The sequence below is a fragment of the Rhineura floridana genome, chromosome 4, assembly GCF_030035675.1.
Source record: "Rhineura floridana isolate rRhiFlo1 chromosome 4, rRhiFlo1.hap2, whole genome shotgun sequence".
NCBI classification, from domain to species: domain Eukaryota; kingdom Metazoa; phylum Chordata; class Lepidosauria; order Squamata; family Rhineuridae; genus Rhineura; species Rhineura floridana.
The window spans coordinates 176837558-176860414 of NC_084483.1; the positions used below are offsets into that span (position 1 = coordinate 176837558).

The following is a 22857-nucleotide window of genomic DNA, read 5'->3' on the forward strand; positions in this document are numbered from 1 at the left end:
CAAGTATTTTAAGAGCAGCTTTCACCTCACATTCTAAAATTTCTGGTTCTTCATCTTACAGTTCCTCCGTGAACGAATCTGTCATCCTTGCATCTTTTTTATAGAGTTCTTCAGTCCTTTTATTTTATCTCAGTCAGTCAGTGTGTTCCCCTGTTGATTATTAAACATCCCTACTCTTGGTTTAAATTTCCCTTTAATTTCTCTGATCTTTTGGACTAGGGCTCTTGTTCTACCCTTTTTGTTGTCCTCTTCTATTTCTATACAATAACCATTGTAATAGTTTTCTTTGTCCCTATGTACTAGTCACTGTATTGTTACATTTAGGGTTCTAACCGTGTTTCTGATTTCCTGTTAAATCTCATTGATATCACTGGCTCAGACCTTGTGTTATAGCTCCTAATTGCTTTTGCTACATTACTTCTCACTATTAAAGCAACCCAGTTTCTTCTTAATTTATCATTTCCTGCATAAAATGTTTTATAGTTGCCTGACTGAAAATGTCCCATTCCCATCCATTTTAATTCAGTCACACCAAGTATTGTAATGTTGATGCATTCCATTTCTTGCTTGACAATTTCTAACTTTCCTTGGTTCATGCTTCTCACATTCCTTGTTCCTGCTGTGTACATCGTACAACTCCGGACTCTCCTTTCGCATCTGTGCACATCAGCCTTTGGGCTTCCATTTGGCTTTGACCCAGCTACATCATCAGTCACAGCACTATTCGTACTTGTCCATTGTTCTTCCCCAGTAGCTCGCTGAGTTCCATCTGACCTGGGGGCCTCATCTTCCAGCACTATCTTGTGTTCACTAAACTGTGGCTTGTTCTCCAAAACCACAAGTTGTCCCATAGACAAGCCAACCAGCCGGGACTTTGACCTCATAGCTCTGCAGCTTGGCGAGTACCTGGGATGATAGAACAAACCATGGTTAAGCAAGGTTGTTGGATTCAGACATTCTTGTCAAATCATAGTTAAAGGTAGGTATGGTATGTAAACCAGCAACAAACCATGGTTAGTCTACTGGACTCGGTTTGGATATTCAAACAAACCATGGCTTAGTGTTCTGTGTAAAGCATACCATTGAATATATTTTCCCTTTTCTTTCAGGATGTGGTTCAACAAAATAGTACGCTCATTGAAGAAATGTTGTACCTAATTATAATTATTGTTGGTAAGTTTGTATTTTATTTCAGTTAATGTACTATGGATTGGATGGGTTTGTAAACAAGGGATGTGCACCAACCGCAATATATGGTTCAGACCCTGATTCAGCACTTGATAAATTGGCACATCTTGATCTGAGACACTTTGTAGGTGCCCAGTTCAGCTCAGAGTCCACCTGAATCAGCTTTATTCCCTGCTGTTCATTATTAGGAAATTCATAAGAACATAAGAACATAAGAAGAGCCTGCTGGATCAGGCCAGTGGCCCATCTAGTCCAGCATCCTGTTCTCACAGTGGCCAACCAGGTGCCTGGGGGAAGCCCGCAAGCAGGACCTGAGTGCAAGAACACTCTCCCCTCCTGAGGCTTCCGGCAACTGGTTTTCAGAAGCATGCTGCCTCTGACTAGGGTGGCAGAGCACAGCCATCATGGCTAGTAGCCATTGATAGCCCTGTCCTCCATGAATTTGTCTAATCTTCTTTTAAAGCCATCCAAGCTGGTGGCCATTACTGCATCTTGTGGGAGCAAATTCCATAGTTTAACTATGCGCTGAGTAAAGAAGTACTTCCTTTTGTCTGTCCTGAATCTTCCAACATTCAGCTTCTTTGAATGTCCACGAGTTCTAGTATTATGAGAGAGGGAGAAGAACTTTTCTCTATCCACTTTCTCAATGCCATGCATAATTTTATACACTTCTATCATGTCTCCTCTGACCCGCCTTTTCTCTAAACTAAAAAGCCCCAAATGCTGCAACCTTTCCTCGTAAGGGAGTCGCTCCATCCCCTTGATCATTCTGGTTGCCCTCTTCTGAACCTTTTCCAACTCTATAATATCCTTTTTGAGATGAGGCGACCAGAACTGTACACAGTATTCCAAATGCGGTCGCACCATAGATTTATACAACGGCATTATGATATCGGCTGTTTTATTTTCAATACCTTTCCTAATTATCGCTAGCATGGAATTTGCCTTTTTCACAGCTGCCGCACACAGGGTCGACATTTTCATCGTGCTGTCCACCACAACCCCGAGGTCTCTCTCCTGGTCGGTCACCGCCAGTTCAGACCCCATGAGCGTATATGTGAAATTCAGATTTTTTGCTCCAATATGCATAATTTTACACTTGTTTATATTGAATTGCATTTGCCATTTTTCTGCCCATTCACTCAGTTTGGAGAGGTCTTTTTGGAGCTCTTCGCAATCCCTTTTTGTTTTAACAACCCTGAACAATTTAGTGTCATCAGCAAACTTGGCCACTTTACTGCTCACTCCTAATTCTAGGTCATTAATGAACAAGTTGAAAAGTACAGGTCCCAATACCGATCCTTGAGGGACTCCACTTTCTACAGCCCTCCATTGGGAGAACTGTCCGTTTATTCCTACTCTCTGCTTTCTGCTTCTTAACCAATTCCTTATCCACAAGAGGACCTCTCCTCTTATTCCATGACTGCTAAGCTTCCTCAGAAGCCTTTGGTGAGGTACCTTGTCAAACGCTTTTTGAAAGTCTAAGTACACTATGTCCACTGGATCACCTCTATCTATATGCTTGTTGACACTCTCAAAGAATTCTAATAGGTTACTGAGACAGGACTTTCCCTTGCAGAAGCCATGCTGGCTCTGCTTCAGCAAGGCTTGTTCTTCTGTGTGCTTAGTTAATCTAGCTTTAATCATACTTTCTACCAGTTTTCCAGGGACAGAAGTTAAGCTAACTGGCCTGTAATTTCCGGGATCCCCTCTGGATCCCTTTTTGAAGATTGGCGTTACATTTGCCACTTTCCAGTCCTCAGGCACGGAGGAGGACCCGAGGGACAAGTTACATATTTTAGTTAGCAGATCAGCAATTTCACCTTTGAGTTCTTTGAGAACTCTCGGGTGGATGCCATCCGGGCCCGGTGATTTGTCAGTTTTTATATTATCCATTAAGCTTAGAACTTCCTCTCTCGTTACCACTATTTGTCTTAGTTCCTCAGAATCCCTTCCTGCAAATGTTAGTTCAAGTTCAGGGATCTGCCCTATATCTTCCACTGTGAAGACAGATGCAAAGAATTCATTTAGCTTCTCTGCAATCTCCTTATCGTTCTTTAGTACGCCTTTGACTCCCTTATCATCCAAGGGTCCAATTGTCTCCCTAGATGGTCTCCTGCTTTGAATGTATTTATAGAATTTTTTGTTGTTGGTTTTTATGTTCTTAGCAATGTGCTCCTCAAATTCTTTTTTAGCATCCCTTATTGTCTTCTTGCATTTCTTTTGCCAGAGTTTGTGTTCTTTTTTATTTTCTTCATTTGGACAAGACTTCCATTTTCTGAAGGAAGACTTTTTGCGTCTAAGAGCTTCCTTGACTTTGCTCGTTAACCATGCTGGCATCTTCTTGGCCCTGGCGGTACCTTTTCTGATCTGCGGTATGCACTCCAGTTGAGCTTCTAATATAGTGTTTTTAAACAACTTCCAAGCATTTTCGAGTGATGTGACCCTCTGGACTTTGTTTTTCAGCTTTCTTTTTACCAATCCCCTCATTTTTGTAAAGTTTCCTCTTTTGAAGTCAGATGTGACCGTGTTGGATTTTCTTGGCAATTGGCCAGTTACATGTATGTTTAATTTAATAGCACTGTGGTCACTGCTCCCAATCGGTTCAACAACACTTACATCTCGCACCAGGTCCCGGTCCCCACTGAGGATTAAGTCCAGGGTTGCCGTCCCTCTGGTCGGTTCCATGACCAACTGATCTAGGGAATAGTCATTTAGAATATCTAGAAACTTTGCTTCTTTGTCATGACTGGAACACATATGCAGCCAGTCTATGTCCGGGTAGTTGAAGTCACCCATTACTACCACATTTCCTAGTTTGGATGCTTCCTCAATTTCATATCTCATCTCAAGGTCTCCCTGAGCATTTTGATCAGGGGGACGATAGATCGTTCCCAGTATTAAGTCCCTCCTGGGGCACGGTATCACCACCCACAACGATTCTGTGGAGGAGTCTGCCTCTTTTGGGGTTTCGAGCTTGCTGGATTCAATGCCTTCTTTCACGTATAGAGCGACTCCGCCACCAATACGTCCTTCCCTGTCCTTCCGATATAGTTTATATCCAGGGATAACTGTATCCCACTGGTTTTCTCCATTCCACCAGGTCTCGGTTATGCTCACTATATCAATGCTCTTCTCTAAGACCAAGCACTCCAGTTCTCCCATCTTGGTTTGCAGGCTCCTAGCATTAGCGTACAGGCACTTGTAAGCAGTGTCTCTCTTCAAGTGTCTTTGGCACTTGTGGTTAGGCCTGTGGTAATTTTGCTCTTCTGAATTTATATCCTGTGCCCCTGCTCTCACAATGCCTACTTCTAGGCCTACCCCTTTTAAAATTTCATCATTTCTTTGGTTTTTATCCAAAATTTTATTCAAAATGCTTTTTTTCTTTTTGACAGAAATAGATTAAAATTTACAGGCATCCTAGGCACTCCAGAGTAGATGTAGCCCGTCAGATTACAGACAAAAAGGTCCAAGAGCTTTTATGTCGGGTATTATTATTGTAGTAGTAGTAGTAAAGGAAATGCCTTAACTGTTTTTCGGTAGAAATTTGCAGGCAAGTCACCCATTTACAGAGCATGAATTGCCAAACTTCAGAAGAATATAGATGAAGTAGTATTCCTGCAAGGGCAGCCATTACAGTCTTAGACTGGGTAAAAAAAAGGAGTAACAATAGTTTATAGAGTTTTAGTTACTCTGAAAATTGAAGACACGAGGAAAGTGCCTCTAGGAAAAATAGGTTTAAGGACTTTTGTGCTAGGCACCTTTTAAAAAGTTGATTTCGGATGGGAAGAGACAAGAGTGATTTGCTTTCTGGATAAATAATTCCTTCTGATGACAAGCTTGACCTGTCAGTCATAATAGAGCTCTTCCTCAGTCTTGTCCCCCTCTCTGATGTTTGCTGTCTCTTCTTTGGGGATGTACTGTCTCTCAGTGATAGCACATCTGCCTTGCATGCAGAATGTTCCATGTTTATTCCCAGGTGGTCCCAGGTGGGGCTGGGAAAGATTATTGCCTGAAACTCTGGAGAGCCACTGCCAGTCAGAGTAGGCAACACTGAGCTAGATAGACCAATGGTTTAAGACAGCTTCCTGTGTTTCTGTATTCTCTCATTAGCCCACTCTGTCGTTATGGTAAACTTAGCGACATTGCTTTCAGTTTCAGCAGATGCTTGTCTGCATCATTTTTTTTTAATGTTTGGATTGCCAAGGCATGCCAAAGCACACTTCTTTTGCTTTCTTTTCTTCTATATGTAATGTGTGTAGTGGCTTAATGTGTCTTTATCCAGGCAGGCCATAATGCATAATACATGAATAATTAATAAAAGGAATTGATCACATTTCCCTGTAATTATGGATTTATTTTGCAGGAGAGAGATTTATCCCCGGTGTTGGTCAAGTCACTGCTACAGATGAAATCAAGAGAGAGATTATCCATCAATTGAGCATCAGGCCCATGGCTCACAGTGAATTAGTAAAAGCATTGCCTGAAGATGTGAGAATTACTAAAAAATACATTTAATACAGCCTGTATATGTGTATAGCAGAACTTTTGGGATTGTGGTTAACCCCTTGAAGACAGGAAGAGAGATTCAATTTTGATGGCAGGAATAGAGAGCACTGTTCTTATAGGACATAATATTTTGCACTGGTGTTAGACTTTCCTACTGTTATACTCCCTAGAAATCTGTCAGTATATTGTATTTTCTTAACTTCAAGGCATTTTGTTGTTGATGAGTCCAGACATAGCGGGAATGCTTACAGCAGCATGAGGGATGAGATTTGGGGGATGGGTGGTGTACTCAAGCATAGAGAGAGCCAGTAGTCAAATTATTTTGCATTGCCATGTAATAACAGGATAAATTTTATAGGGGTGTGCTATGGCTGCTGTGGAAGTTTAAATTACAGGAAAGTGGGCAACCACAGCAGGAATTATGGTGCCCCATCATCATCATTTGTCCAAGTTCAGATAGAGAGTGTGATCCTGAGAAATCACCAAGGTACCCTTTCAGACTGATAAATCATGATGATGATGTAGATACATCGGTGTTTTAGGAAAATATTTGGGAAATAGTGGCTAGTCATATGCTTATCTAGTGATGTGTTATTTTCTGTTCCTTTTTAAATTATGCAGGAGAATAAAGAGACTGGAATGGAAAGTGTGATCGAAGCAGTTGCCTGTTTCAAGTAATGTCCTTCCTGCAATCACCTTTTTAAATGTGTGAAATAATGACAAAGTGTAGCCTGCTAATTGCTGTTCATGTTGCTTTTTACTTGCCCTTTAGCATGAGGTCCCAAGGCAGGTTACAACAGTTTAAAAATACAATATTAAGAACAGTTGCAACAGATTACTTAAGACTATTCTTAACTGCATACTTAAACTTGCAAATATTGCTTAAGGCTATAATTAACTGCATTCTTAAACAGTATATGCTACCTATTATCTTTTGACAGCATACGTAGTCAAACGGACAACTCTGGCATATATGTAGGAATTTATAATTGACTATATTAGTCATTTTATCTGAAAGAATACAAAGCAAAAACTCCTGCCTTTTTTGTTGTTTATCAATCTAATCTAATCTAATCTAATCTATCTATACATACAAACATATGAAGGAAAGGGGAGATCCAACATAGTGTTACAGGGTATCTGCTCCCACCACAGGGCTTCTCCTTCTACTGGCAGGTTGGGGGACCCTTGAACATACTTTGAGGGTACATAGGGGCTGGAAGAGGAAGAAGAAAACCCTGAAGTCCCATTGCAGAAGCGGATTTCAATTATGAAAGTAGGTTGGCATCATTGAATGTTGCCTGAAAATATTACATGGGGGGAAAATCCAAAGGAATGGCCATGTTGTAGCAAAAATTAGAGTCTTGTAGCACCTTAAATGCTAACAAATGAATTACGGTTTTAAGGTTTTGTGGATTAAAATCCATGTGACTGGGTACAATATTCCTCAAAAGCTTTGTTAGACTGTTAAGATGCTACAAGACTGTTCACTGTTACTATGGCTTCTTCTAGCACACTATTTAAAAGGGTAAGATAGTGCCTGAACAGACTAGTGTGGCTTGTCCTGAGTTTTCAAAAGAGTAGCTATTTCACTTCATGGAATTTCTTTAGAAGCAATGTTCAGTTATTAATGAGTGAATTCTGAGTGTTTTGTTTGTGTTTTAGGAAACCAGGACTAACAGGCAGAGGATTATATGAGCTGAAACCAGAATGTGCTAAATATTTCAACTTATATTTTTATCATTTTTCAAGGGCAGAGCAATCTAAGGTAACTATGAAAGATAATGAGGCTGAATATTTCTGTTATCAGGATCTTGAAAATGATAAAACTGCTTGCATTGACTCTCGCTGTCTGGCGTGTATTGCAAGAACTAGTAACATTTTAAAACACAGATGTAAACTGAGGCCTGGTGCAAATTTAAACAAAACTGCTAAGAAATCAGTCTTTAATAATAATGAAACCTGAGACAAAGCTGCAGGATTGTTGTAGCACTCATATATATTTATATGTATAATAGAACAGGAGAATAAATGACCGTGTCTATTAATTATGCAGAAACATATTTAGCATTTAGTAAATAAAACTATTTCTTCTTCTTTATAAGGCAGAGGAAGCCCAAAGGAAACTAAGACGACAAAACCGAGAAGATACAGGTAGCTGTCTTGCTGGTGAACATGGGTAGCCCAATTGCCCCCACTTCTTAAAATGTGTTTTCAAAAATCAAGTTGGCCCTGAGCTAGATTCAAGGTAATAGAAATTTGCAAGCTACAGCTGCTTTTTTCTATTATTCTGAAACAAAAGGACTGCAGTCTGAAGGGGGGTGTTTATATGTTCCTAAGACAACTACATTGTTGTAAACCGCCCAGAGAGCTTCGGCTATGGGGTGTTATACAAATGTAATAATTAAATAAATAAACTACATGTGAAATTGGGGCTTTCTTAATGATTCGCACTACTGTAATTGTACATCTGACGTGTCAAGCTGTTTCCCAAACTCAGTAGCAGCTTGTCTTGTATATGCTGTTGGAGCTGCAGCAACAAACCCTCAGAGCAGGTTCAAGTTCAGTGCTGTCCAAGTTATACTCAAGAAGCCCACCAGCTGCTCTGCCACCTTTCTGTTTCTTGCAGTCCCAGGCAGATATGCACAATTACTGGGCTACCATGCATTGCTTGTGATGTTTGACTTGGAGGGTCACAATTTGTGTGTTTCTGCTTCGGATGAATAGAAAATGTTTTTTTGAATCATAGCCTAATATCTATATGTGGTTATTAAAATATTTCTTAGAACATAACTTTATAGGTGCTTTTACAAATACATCAGTATTCTTGCAAAAAATGTTTTGTTCCTGCTTGTAATGGACTATAGAAAAATGAAGCATATGGAAAGGCTGATATTTGAGATTTGCAGAAACAAAGGTTGTGTATAGTATGGCTGCTTCCTTATGCTTAGATCCTTTGCTGTTCTAGTGGTGTTTTGATGGTTGAAACCTCTTGAATTTCTCATCTTTGTTTCACCAACCCTTTTAGAAACAGAGGTGACATGGGAACTTCTCTTATGATCTGTGTCCCTCCCACATGATTTCATTCATCAGAAATTGCTAGTACAGCATACGATCTAGCAACAGAACTTCTTTGATCCTATAAGAGCAGGATATAGGCCGAAGTCTTTCCTGAAAGCAAACCCCACTATTTATTTATTTAAAATATTTCTATCCCGCCCTTCTATCCTACAATAGGGCACTCAGGGCGGCTACAATAATATCGCACACATATATAATAAAATACACAATAAAAACACAAAACATTACAGTAAATTAAAATGCATAAAGTACTATTAAAATACATAAAATGCATTATGCACATACATACATAAAATGCTTCATGGGACTTCTGAGTAGGTGTGTTTGAAAGAATGAAATCTTATTGATGTGTGTTGATCATACTGAAAGGACCCAGGGCATATTTTTAAATATTCCATATATATTCCAAAGGTCGCTTCAGCAAGTCTGTACAGTATGTCATTAATTCATTTCTCTTTCAGCACTCCCACCTCCTGTTCTGCCTCCATTCTGCCCTCTGTTTGAAAGCCTGATCAATATTCTGCAGTGTGACATCATGTTGTGTATTATGAGGACAATCCTGCAATGGGCAGTAGAGCATAATGGCCATGCCTGGTCAGAGTCTATGCTTCAAAGGGTACATTTAAGCCTTGAATTCCAGCAATTTGTTGGCAAATTTGTATAGAATGCTTTTAAAAAAATCTGTACTCTAAGCATGGTCATTTTTGTTTAGGTTCTGCACTTAATTGGAATGGCACTCCAAGAAGAAAAGCAGCACATTGTGAATGCTGATGAAGATAACGTAGTAACATTTACCTTCAGTCAGAAGATCTCAAGTATGTTGATACTTCTGCACACATTGCAAACTTTAATTTTTCTTTTAACATAGTAAGATAAATTCTCCCAATTCCTCAGTTTACACCTCTAAAAGAATTGGGTCTGAAATACTATTGGTTAAATGTGATACTGGCATGAGCTTTAATACTACAGTCCTTTAATAAAACAGTCCTTTAATAAAATGAATAAGAATCTTAAACTTAGTCTTCCCTAGAACTACAGCAAACTAGAATAATATAGTTTTCCATGTTCTGCTACCAAAGTATTGACTGCGTTTTCATGTTACAATAAACCAGACCTTCTGGCTTATCATGGTTTACTGTAAACAAGCAATGTGCTGGTGTGTGCTGCCTGATTGCTTCTGCTTCAATTCTTCCCTGACGCAAGTAGAATAAACATATTCTCATATGGCTTCTCATCTCATCCAAACTAAGAACTGTGGCTTGTTCCCCTCTAATAAGCCATGATCACTAGCCAACCTTGAATCATGGTTTGTTGTTGGCTTGCTGATCAAAACTTTTTAGGGAGCAACAAACCATTTTGCCCTTGGACTCAACGTTTTATTTATCCTGCTCACTTGGGAAAAGAAACAAAGTAGGAGTGATCAGCCAGCATGCACCAACATGCTGCTCATTCATAGTAAACCACAATATTATGCCCAGGTGCAAAATCAGCACTTAAGTCTTGTGTCTTTACATTTATTAGCATTCCTGAATTCCCCTTCTGCCAGTTAGGCAACAAGGGCAGACCTCAAACATTTTAAACTTAAAACACAACATTAAAATGATACATAATATTATACAAATAGTATGTTTTACACAGGGAGCCATGGGCAATCTGCTCCCTGATTTATGTGCCTGGGACAAATGATGTGCCATATTTGTCACAAGTATATATAAAATAGGTTTTATGTCCTTGGTAAACACCAACAGTGCATGAAGCAGTCCTCAGACACAAAAACAAAGGGTTGGTGTCCTGCAATGTTTGACCATTAGTAGAATGGCCTTCTGCTTACACAATGGGACTTTCCTTTGCTCTGTTGTGACCTCAAAACCTGCTCTGGAGAGGCAGAGGAGCAGATTTTAGGGGTGAGAGGAGGAGGGGATGTCTCGTTTTGTTAGTGATGTCTGTTCACGTAACACTGGATTCTGCACAAAGAGAAATACATTTGCCTCTACAAAACATTTGAAGTGGTCTTTTGTTCCTGTGCTCTAATAGTTATTAAAACTAATGATATATTTTGCAATTCAGGAGAAAACCTGAATGAAGGAGAAGTGCTAACTAGTTGGAATTGTACAAACTTATGCTTGTTTCAGTGCTTTTAAAGAATTGCACTACATTCCTAAGATAGGATTTAGAAATAAAAAGTCTCCTGAAAATAAATACACTTACACTTCACAAGGTTTTGCAATGCTGAATTTAAGCTAACGAACTGGATTCAATCAAATGTACCAGATGTGTATAGAAATTCGTTTCCTTTTATCCTTGTTTGCAACAGGGCCTGGTGAGACACCCCGCAATTCCCCAAGTATATTAGCTATGCTAGAAACTTTGCAAAATGCACCCCATCTAGAAGTGCACAAGGACATGATCAGATGGGTACTAAAGGTAAATTATGCTCTATTCTTTCTACATAGTGATTGATGACAGGGAACATTTTACCATATTTAAATGACAAATAATATACATTTTTTTGTTCCAGACTTTTAATGCTGTTAAGAAGCTCGGAGAGAAGTCTTCTGCAAGTCCTGTATCGGAGACTGAGGGAAATATTATTGAAGAGGTAAAAATAATAAAATTGAAATGCTAACGATTTGGTGCTAGACAGCATAGACCACAAATATCAAAGGTGCCTCAGTTGATAGATTTTAAATGTAATGTGACAGAGTAGCCCAGCCTTCTCCAACCTGGTGCCCTCCATATGTTTTAAACTATGTGTGCATGCTGGCATGGGCTGATGAGAGTTGTATTCCAAAAGATTTGGAGGGCACCAGGTTGGGGAAGGCTGCATTAGCCAATACAGCATTTCTCTTTACGTTAATACACATTGTGCTATGTGTTCGGTATGTGTGACAAGAGTTCTTTGTTTCAAAATGTCTAATCTCCAACTTGAGAAGAGGAGTAGTGTTAGTCAAAGTAGGCAACAAAGTATGAAAGTAATGATGTCTAACAGAAATCTTGTTGTTAACTGGAAAATCATATTCTCTGGGTTTTGCTTACTACAGAAGATTCTGCTTAGTTTAATAATGTGCTTTGTATGTTCACGTATGTATAGATTTCTGGCTAAAAGACCTAATTAGGCCCACAGACCCTAGGTTCCTATTTGTTTATATTTGATGTCAGGTGTGGGGCAAGTACAGAGCTCCCATTTATTCCTTTGCAAGTGAAGCTCTGTCAGTGCCCATTAGCTGATCGGCACTGTCAGAGCCCCACTGTGATCGTCTGCACTGGGGAGTTACTTGTAGGGAACTTCCTAGTGTAGCTGAAGGGGCTGAGGGAAGCTTCCTCTAGTACTTTCAATCTAAACAGCTTCTTCTAGGGGGAAAATGCTCAATTTAAAAATTGAGATTTTTTTTCTTCTGTAGAGGAAGCAGTTTGAATCCAAAGTGCTGTGCTTTGAATGCAAATCACTTCCCGTGCAGCATATTCTTACTTAGCTGTGAAGCTCATTGGGGTGACCCTAGATCAATCACTATCTTTGTCCTAACCTACTTTGTAGGGTTATTTTTTACTATAAAAACAACCATGTATGCTGCCTTGAACTCATTGGAGGAAAGGCAGGATATAAATTAATAATTGTTCTTACCCATGTCAGTAGAAGCCAATGATGTAGTGTAGAGGTAGCAAGTTTGTCTCAGTGTTACACGAAGAAGGTGTTCAGCTGCCATTTTTGGTGACAGCCCCATATCAAGTGACATGTCTAGATCCTATTAGGATATTCAGGTGAATCAATATTAGGTGGCCTTTCCTTTTTAAGGTTGGTAGTGTTTTTTAATTAGGCAGTACTTGGGGTAAACGGTTAAATGGGACTGCAGTCATTGTGAAAGCATGCTGTCTTTGGAGTGACATGACTCTTGAAAGAAGCAAGGTGACAGATAAACTGTGTAAGAGTGCTTGTTCACTTTGTCTTTTTTTGATGTAATACATGTGTAAGTTGTGTAATCCGTATGTAAATAAAGACAATTATTATTTTATTAATTATTTACATTAACAAAATGCCTTTGTAGAGCTCACGAGATAAAGAAAAGGCTGAGAGAAAGCGAAAAGCTGAGATTGCCAGACTGCGAAGAGAGAAGATCATGGCACAGATGTCTGAGATGCAGCGACACTTCATTGATGAGAACAAAGAACTCTTCCAGCAAACTTTAGACGAACTTGAAACTTCTACCTCCAGAGTGCATGAAAATAGGTAAAATGAAAAGTGCCGAAGTCTCTCTGCCTTGAACAGAATCTTTACTTTGACACCACCAAAATTAAACTAGAAGAGCAGCAATAACTAATAGTTTTTATCTATCAAGAGACTGCCAAAGAGAGCAGAACAGTAATGGCAGTGTCACTGATAGCTTATTTTTATATTTTTCTTTTATACATTAGACTTTATACCCTTTCTGGGTTACTTAAAAAAAATCAGTTTAGTCACACATTGAATGCAATGAAGGAAATCTGTACTGGAGAGATGGAAATGGTAGAAAGGGAGAGATTCCTATAATGCATTTATGTTATGGGAGTCTATCACTTTCATTTCCCCCCAAAAAATAAGTTCTCAATTACAATCAAGACTTCAACTATAATAAAAAAACAATGTTTTTTTTAATAGGTGACTGGAACATGCTGTATTAGGATAACTAGGATAGGGCAGAATTTGCTGTTTGGAAGAGTAGCAGCGATACTCTTCCTAGAAGCTGACTACCTTCATTGGTTTTCCTGGAGAATTATGGGTTCTACACAAGAAGTCATACTGAAATGTCCATAGTATTTTAAATTTGCTCAAGATCAGTTAATTTCTACTCATCCTATCCCATGAGCTCAGTATTCAAAGAAGAGTTGCTAATCAAATAAAAAGTTGCATTAAAACTCAGTAGCTTTATACAACAGCTAATAAGCTCAGAGAAATTAATCTCTTTAAACATCCACAGTGACTTTTAACAAAAATAATATTGGATGTCCTTGAATTTTGGATGGCTTTGAATCTTGGCACAACTGAACACTTTCTAGAGTGTTGATTTTAACTGTGACGTTATTGAGAGCTTTTTAGAATTTTATTGAAGTGGACCAGCTGCATATTAGCCCAATGAAAATGTTTGAGTTGACAGCTGTATAAGATAAACTAAACTATTGCCTTAGTTTGGAAAGCATTTCAGTGAAATACTTACTAATATCATTTGATCCTAGTCCTTCAGTTTCAGATACCAAGCTTACAGCCTTGGGTCCTGAGCAGACTAAAGTGACTGCGCAAAGGCAAGTGGTTACCTGTATTTTATGCCAAGAAGAACAGGAGGTTAAAGTGGATAACAGAGCCATGGTCCTGGCAGCATTTGTTCAGAGATCAACAGTCTTGTCTAAAAATAGAAATAAAGTGATTCCTGATCCTGGTAAGTAGAGACAATACTGTGATATTATATATTCATCTTTGTTGTGTGCAATTTCAGTTGGCTGCCTAGATTTTAAAACTCTGTCCTGAAATAATAACAAGGATGATTCTGTTCACATATAATCGGACCCTTGGGATAGTATTCAACTATCCTTGTGCTACAGAACTTCAACTACTGCATGGCAATTTCTCTCATCTCCTTCCCACAATGCATGCCTTGCACCATCCCCAAATCTGCTTCAGAGACGTGGGAGAACCCCCAGAACAGATTTAGGGGGCACACAGGGAAGAGGAGGGGGGACCATTCCATTACACAAGTAAAAATTCTTGCACTGATGGAAAGTTTGTCTTAGCGCTGCATTGAATACAACCCCTTAGAAGTATTTTTTAATAGAAGTATTTATATACTGCCCTCTTGCAAAAACATCAGGGTGGTGTACAATAACATAAAAACAATACCAAACAATCATTACAATTGACTGGCTACTCAGAAAACATTTTAAACACCTGCATAAGTGTATTAGTACAAAAGTGCCTTCTAGAGATGCCTGGAAGTCAAAAGCGAGGATACCTACTGAACCTCCAGAATAGTGTTCCACAGCATGGGACCAGTGACACTAAATGCCTGACTTCTGGTTGAGGACAGTCATGCCTCTGTAACACAAGTAACAAATTATCCTCTTGCTAGCTTAGTGCGTTGGCCTTGCATTACCAGGATTTTCATAGTAGCTGAAGCTAGTGTATGTGCACCTAGCCATGGGCTACCTGAGAAATCATTGTTTAATAATTCTTTGATTTGGCTAAAACATTAATTCCTTTTTAAAACTAATTTCACAATTAATGTGAATAAAATTTGCAGTTTTCCTTTTAATATTTTCAAAATGTCTTTGTACACAGAAAAACATGATCCATTGTTCATGCATCCAGACCTATCATGTGGGACACACACTGGTAGTTGTGGACATATTATGCATGCTCACTGCTGGCAAAGGTAACTTTCTTTTAAACATTAAGAAATATCAACTATGTTGTGTCTAGGCAGTTTCTACAGCCAGGTACAATTTCTGAGGCAGTCATGTTCAGCCACATATGTAATTTATTGTGTTCTTGCTAGAGAAGTCAGTTCCCTTTTTGCTTATCTTTCAGAGTCCTTGGCTGCATGGTACATGTATGATAATTGTTTCGCTCCCCATGGTGCGTATCACTAAGGAAATTAGGGTTGCTTTGGGCATCAAACTGCCTGTCTGTTAATGGGGCAGAGGAGGAATTTTGAGAAAGCGATTGTATTTTCTAGCAAAACTTTCTCAGGGATGAAGGTTAGGAGCTTGACTATAGAAAAAAGAACTAGGTGAGGGAAAGAAAAAACATGAACATTTCCTTTCACCAAAGTTAGAGAAATAAAGGAAATAATAAATGTACCTTGTCTAAGTTAATCCTTCTGAGTAAGACTGCACCAGTTCAATTTGTTTTAGGTTAATAATCAGTAAGGTTGCAGGACATTTCTTTAGATGTAATGCTTTTCTCTTGAGCATTCTTTCTCTTTTTCTTCAAGGCATTAATGCACACAAAAAAGTATAAACTAACTAGAATTTATTATTGAAACTTCTTCCATAAACAAATTTAAATTTTCGGTTATGGTGGTGGTTTTTAGTAAAATTCTTTTATTTGCTCTAGGATTTTATTTTTATCTAGCCCAGCATCCTGTTCTCACCGTGGCCAACCAGATGCCTATGGGAAGCCCTCCAGCAGGACCTGAGTGCAAGAGCACTCTCCCCTCCTGCGGTTTCCAGCAACTGTAGCCAGAAGCATACTACTTCTGTCCATGGAAGCAGAGCTTAGCCATCATGGCTGGTAGCCACTGACAGCCTTATCCCCCATGTATATGTCTAACCCTCTTTTAAAACCATCCAAATTGATGGACAACACTGCCTCCCGTGGGAGCAGATTACATAATTTAACTATGTGTTGCATGAAGAAGTATTTTCTTTTGTCTGTTTTGAAACTTCCAGCATATATGCACTCCCCAAGTATACATGCACTCCCCAAGTATACATGCACTCCCCAAGTATACATGCACTCCCCAAGTATACATGCACTCCCCAAGTATACATGCACTCCCCAAGTATACATGCACTAGTGTGCACTAGGATGAGGTTACGCATGTCCAGTTGTTTTCAGTCTTGGTCATATAACATCTTTTTTAAAGACATACCCAAAGGGGAAGATTTCATCACAGGGAATTCCCATTTTAAGATACATACATCCTTCCTACTGATAAACCTATGCTGCATTGAACTCACCTATAATTAATAGGTTCTGTATGCAGCACAGGAACATAGGAAGCTGCCTTTTACTGAGTCGGACCATTGATCTGTCTAGCTCAGCCTACATTGACTGGCAACAGCTCTCCAGGGTTTCAGGCAAGTAGTCATTCCCAGTCCTACCTGCAGATGCCGGGCATTGAACTTGGGACCTTGTACATGCAAGGCAGATGCTCTGCCACTGAGCGACAGCCCTTTTCTGATACTGGAAACCCTTTAATAAGTATATGATATGCTGGAGAATGTGTATGTTGTATTAATGAAGACAGCAAGGTAGCATTCAGTGGCATCTTATTCAGTTAGTTTTGGAAACTTTAATTAACTTAAATTGCTTTCTAAAGGTATTTTGATGCTGTGCAAGCAAAAGAGCAAAGACGACAACAAAGATTACGTGTGCATACAAGTTACGATGTAGAAAATGGTGAATTCCTTTGTCCTCTTTGTGAATGTTTAAGCAACACAGTCATTCCACTGCTACGTCCTCCAAGGACTTTATTTAACAGGTCAGTTACTCTCTGTAGGCATCTTTGTTGGTTTTCTAAAAATACTACTTTCCTGAGGGTTGGGAGATTCTCCAGAACAGATTTTCTGGGTGCACTGAGAACTGTAGAAAAGGGGGATAATAGGCAAAAATGACCTCCATTAGGATGCCTTATGTTAGATCAAAAGGTCTAATGGACAATTGGATACGAGAGTATTAGATAGACACTGGGATTTTTCTCAACACTGGGTATTCTGAATCTAACATCATAACCTGAAACAAGTTGTTCAGAAGATTATAAAAGATTTTTGTGTATATGAAATATCATTCAGAGTGTCTTAACAGTTTTCCCCAGGTAGTATGCCATCATGTGGGTTATCCCACCATCTAGTCTCCGAAGGCAAGAATGTACCAAAGTCAAGACCTGGGGCATCCGTGCCCCTCCCACTCTAGTTCATTATTGCCTTTGTCCGAGGCAGTGCTATCTACATTTCAGTGAGAATTTTTGTGGTGATACGTGTGTGTGTGGAGAGTCTTTTTGTGGTTGGGGGACTGGGTGGACTTCAGTTTTTCCCCTTTCTACCTTTGCTTTTTTTCCTCCCTCGATCACCTCTTTTCTAATCCTTATTTAAGGGTTTTAGTTGCCTTTTCCCTCTTCAGTTCCATTCCCTTTCCACTCTTCAGTGAAGGTGCTGGCAAGAGGGTTGTATTTTCCCCCTTCCTTGGTTTTTTTCCCTTAGGAGTTTAGGGGGTAGGGTATTTTGCTTCCCCCTTTTTGATCATCAAGGCTTGCAGAGGTGGCTCCGGTGGTTGAAGGGATGGCAGCGTCTGATATTGCAGCCGCCGGGAGCTCACAGAGGCAGCTTTTCTTGCCAACACCGTGCGTTGTATGAGCTGCGGGCGGCAGCGCTTCTTTTAGCGGACGTTGGGACGTCGCAGAGGCAACTCCCCTTACCCTTCCTTGTCTTTGGGCTTGCAGCTGCGGCCCAAAGGATCATACCAGAGCTCGCGGCTGTGGCTCTGGTCAACTGTGTGTGAGGAGGTTCTGCCCTTGCTCTCCTGCCTCAGGGCTCGCATCTGCTGTCCAAGGGACCTTACCGGAGCTTGTGGCTGTGGCCCTGGTCAACTGGTGGTGGGGAGACTGTTAACACAATGTATTCAGAGCCTGCAGTGCAGGGGTGGCTCTTGGGCATTCTTACCCATTTTAAGGTGGCTCTCGTTCTTTTTGCACCTAGGTTTTTAGGCGACCTGTCGTGCCCACGCTGGCTCGGACTTGGTGGCGCTATTGCCACTGTTGGCCATTTTGTTGGGGGTTTTCTCCCACCTTTGGCACGACCACCATTTTATCTGCCTTTTCATTTTCCTGCCCTTTTTACTTTGGCTTTTAAAGCCGCTTTCCCTCCCCCCTCATATTGCAGTAGTTAGCCCTTTTTACAGGAGTAGTTAGCCCTTTTACTGGGGGTATATAGGGCTATAGAATCCCATTGTTGTTGTTGTTGTTGTTGTTAATAATAGCAGGCAGAGAGGATACCAAGTTTACAAGTGCCCAAGAACAGTACTGCACCCTCCTTCTGTGTGCATGTGCCTGGACTTTGACTTCTAGAAGGCAGAGAGTCTACCAGATTTACAAGGCAGAGAGGATATACAAGTGCACAGAAGCAGTACCGTGTACCTGGGCTTTGACTTCAACTTCCTTGCTAGTAGTGAGCTTAGGGCTGTACCGCTCCCCTCGTCTGTGGGCATGTGCTGGTGCCCTGTTCATACCTCACCCCTCTTCTAGTGCATGTGTTGACGACAGATACCACACCCCCCACTCTTGTGCATGTATAATATGGCAGATCAGCCACAAGACACAGCCCAAGCTCCAGGGGCAACTCAGCAGTGCAAGGCCTCGTCACACCACAAGTCTACAAAGCACAAGGAACCCAGACTCCATTCCAAGGCTGTAGCTAAAACCAAGCACTTGTCTAGCCACAGGGCTGCCAGGAGAGTACAATACGTGTCAGTTCTGGCCTCAGAAGAAGCTGGTCAAGAGAGGTTAACAGCCCTCTTTCATGCTTCTACTGGGTCATCAGAGGAGGAGTTTGAAGGGTTTCCTAACCAACCACCTTTGGCTTCTCTGTCTCAATCTATGTCAGTGGCTAGAGCCCATGCATCTCGTCAGTCAGATGAGACTCTTGCATCTCTGCCTCAACAAGTGCAATCACTGCTGCCTGCCTCAAGAAGTGCAGCCAGTGCCCTTGGATCCTCAGATGGCTAATTTTGCCCCTCTGCTGGGGTTGCAGTTGACTCCGGAATTTACCTACTTCCGTTCTTTCAGGGGAACCTGGTCCAAACAGCGATTCCAGGACAGAGTTCAGCAACGGGAAGACAGGGCCCTTCCTCCTCTTCATATGAAAGAGGAGCTTGCCAGCACAGGCAAAACTGATGCCATCCCTGTCGGAGGCAGACTGCTCCATTTTGCAAGGCACTGGCTAGGTTTAACAGGGGCCATGTGGGTTAGAGATCTTTTTTCTCACGATTATGAAATAGTTTTGGTTAACACCCCATGACAGAATACTTCCTTCTCCCATTACCCAATCGCAAGAAAGGCAGAAGATCATGCAGGAGGCCATAGGACATCTACTCAACATAGCTGCAATAGAACCAGTACCTCCAGCAGAGCGCTCCGTGTGTGTGTGTGTGCTACGTTTTGTTTGCAGTTCCCAAGAGAGATCGGTCGTGAGGGCAGTCTTAGACCCCAAGTATGTCAACCATTTTGTGACATATCGATGGTTCAAAATGGAGTCGCTTGCATTGATTATAGAAGCTCTGCAGCAGGGGGACTTTCTGGCTTCCATCGGCCTAAAGGAGGCATACCTCCACGTCCCAATCTGTCCTGCCCACAGATGGTTCCTGAGGTTTGTGTTTGGCCAGCATCATTTTCAATACCGGGCCATGCCGTTCGGACTCTCGTCGGCCCCAAGAATATTCACCAAGGTGATGTTCACCCTGGTGGCTCACCTCTGCCTCCAGGGGGTCCATATTTACCCCTACCTGGACGATCTGCTGCTCCGGGTGAACTCCAGGGACCAGGCCTGCCTTCAGGTTCACCGCACTCTTGAAGTGCTGAGGACCCACAGTTGGCTGGTCAACATTGACAAGAGCCAACTAGATCCGACTCAATGTCTGCAGCATCTGGGAGCAATATTGGATACGGCACAGGCCATGGTCTTCCTCTCACCAGAGCGCATTGTAGCCATCAGACATATGGCACTATGCCTGACGCATCGCTCGAGGGCAGATGTGATGTTTCTATTAAAGGCTCTGGGGATGTTCGTATCCACCATTCAGCATCATACTCAGCCACTCCAGTAGACCTTATTGCCATTTCAGTTGGACATTGTCAACTCCAACCATCGGGAAATTCGCCTGGATCCCTCACTGCATTCTTCCTTCTGATGGTGGGCAACAATTCAGAATCTCAGCAAGGGAACTCCGTTCCAAGAACTGGACAGGACTGTCATAACCACGGATGCCAGCCTAACCGGCTGGGGGACCCACTGCAATTCCCATTTTGTCCAAGGTGTCTGGTCCAGGTTGGAGGAGAGCCAGAGCATCAACAGGCTGGAGCTAAGAGCTGTCCATCTGGCTCTTCAACACTTTCAACCAGTGTTCCTTTTGGAACATGTATTGATCTGGACAGACAACACCTGTGTAAAATCGCATTTGAACAGGCAAGGGGGAACCAAGTCACAAACTCTCCAGGCGGAAGCGACCCAGATCTTCGACTGGGCCGAAAGGCATCTGATGTCGTTGAGGGCAGAACACCTCAGCAGAGCTCTGAATGCGACGGCCGACTGGCTCAGCAGACAACAGGTTATTCTGGGAGAGTGGAAACTTCACCCAGCTGTGTTTGACCTTCTTAAGTGTTGGTTCGGCAACCTGTCGGTGGATCTCTTCACATCAAGTCACAACTGCTAGCTGCCCCGGTACTTCTCGAGGTATCTGGAAATGACCACAGAATCTATGGATGTGCTGCTGACATCTTGGCCAAACGGTCTTCTGTATGCCTTTCCTCTGATCCCTCTCCTGGGCAGAACGCTGAGAAAACTTCGACGCAAAAGAGCTCAGCTGGTCCTGCTAGCTCCATACTGTCCTTGCCGTCCGAGGTTCTCGGACCTGCTCTCACTATCAATAGCAGACCCTTGGAGGCTTCCAAACAGGCCAGACCTTCTGTCACAGAGACCGATCTGGCACCCGGATCCCAACTGGCTGAGTCTGACAGCTTGGCATTTGAACGGAGACAGCTGATTCGCACAGGCCTATCACAGGAGGTTGTTGATACAATTCTGGCGTCTAGAAGGCCGTCAACGAATCGCATCTACCAGAGTACTGGGTCTACCTTTTGCCAAGTGGTGTGCGCCCTGCAACTTGCAACCCTCTCAAGCCACTGTACAGCAAGTGTTGCAGTTTCTGAAGGTCTGAAGATGGGTCTAAAAGCTAACACCTTGCATCGTCAGGCGTCCACTCTATCATCAATTCTGTCCGTCAGTTGTTCTGGTGTTCCCACGGGCTTGCACCCACTCATCAAACGTTTTTTAAAGGGAGCCGCTTTCCTTTCTCTGGCTGTGTGTCACCATTTTCCTTCCTGGAGTTTACCAAAGGTCCTGCAAGCCCTGCAGTGCCCTCCTTTCGAGCCTCTTAGGTCAGTGCCATTGCGATTGTTGTCGTTCAAGGTCTTGTTCTTGATGGTGGTCACCTTGGCGAGAAGAGTTTCAGAGTTGGCCCGCCATCTCTGCATTTTCCATAAGGACTCAGTTGTGTTGCGTCCAGATCCGTCTTTTCATCCACTGGAGAAGGCCTGGCACTCTTTAGATTTGGTCCTCAAGGCTTACCTTTCTCAAACCCAGGACATAAGACTGTTTGTATCCTTTCACCCACGGACACTGGGGGAAAAGGTTTCTAAATCCACCTTGTCTTCTTGGTTGTGCGGCTGCATTGCACTGGCTTACGAGTTGCTTAAGCTTCCAGTGCCTAGTAAGATCACGGTGCACTCAACTAGGTCAGCAGCCACTAGGTAGGCACCATTTGCAACCAACGCACCTCTTGCAGATATTCTTTTTCAAGCATTACAAGATAGACTGCTATGCCTCTGCCGGTGCTTCTTTTGGGAGGCGTGTTCTACAACAGGTTCTTTCTCGTGTAAGCAGTGGGTGGTCCCTCCCTGTTGGAGCTGCTTTGATACATCTTATGTGATAGCATGCTACCTGGGGAAAATGGACCATCGGTCTCACCGTAAGGGTGGTTTTCCCAGGTATCATGCCATCACGGCCCTCCCTGTTGAAGAATGCTTGGGTGTTTTGTATCACCTTTCAATTATTTCTGTTAAACTTGTACAGTAGGGCCCCGCTTCTCAGTGCTCCACTTCTCGGCCCTTCGCTAATGCAGCGGTTTTCAATTATATCCATGTTCGGCGCTTGTTCTGCTTTTTCGGTGTTTTTGCAGCATGATGCCTGATGCCCTTCTCGGACTCAGCTGCTGAGGGCATCGTTAGAACTTGGAAAAGTTACTTTTTAAACTACAGTTGGGCTGCTGGGAGTTATAGTTCAAAAAAGTAACATTTCCAAGCTCTGATGATGAGTCCAAGAAGGGCGTCGGGTGCCATTTTATTGTCGGTGATTCAGTCTGATTCAGCATTTGTGTGCTCTGCGTCTCTGTATTCTGGCAATTTTCCAAACTTTCAAAGGTTGAGGTTATTATATTATACAATACAATATTTATATATACTGTATATAAATATATATAAAATATACAATAATTTATAATATATACATTTATTTATAATATATAAATATTATATATATATATATATATATATATATATAATA

At 41.6% G+C, this 22857-nt stretch overlaps 1 protein-coding gene across 2 annotated transcripts in view; it reads left to right on the forward strand.

Annotated features, from left to right (window-relative positions):
- UBR2 (ubiquitin protein ligase E3 component n-recognin 2) overlaps positions 1-22857 on the forward strand; it is a 111486-nt gene that overhangs the window by 60809 nt on the left and 27820 nt on the right. For both annotated transcript variants that reach the window (XM_061625343.1, XM_061625342.1), the window contains exons 20-32: positions 1110-1173; positions 5555-5679; positions 6319-6371; positions 7363-7465; positions 7803-7851; positions 9240-9394; positions 9491-9593; positions 11093-11202; positions 11297-11377; positions 12822-13003; positions 13987-14186; positions 15083-15176; positions 16848-17009. In XM_061625343.1, the coding sequence (XP_061481327.1) occupies positions 1110-1173; positions 5555-5679; positions 6319-6371; positions 7363-7465; positions 7803-7851; positions 9240-9394; positions 9491-9593; positions 11093-11202; positions 11297-11377; positions 12822-13003; positions 13987-14186; positions 15083-15176; positions 16848-17009 (1481 nt within the window). The remainder of the gene's footprint in view (positions 1-1109; positions 1174-5554; positions 5680-6318; positions 6372-7362; positions 7466-7802; positions 7852-9239; positions 9395-9490; positions 9594-11092; positions 11203-11296; positions 11378-12821; positions 13004-13986; positions 14187-15082; positions 15177-16847; positions 17010-22857) is intronic.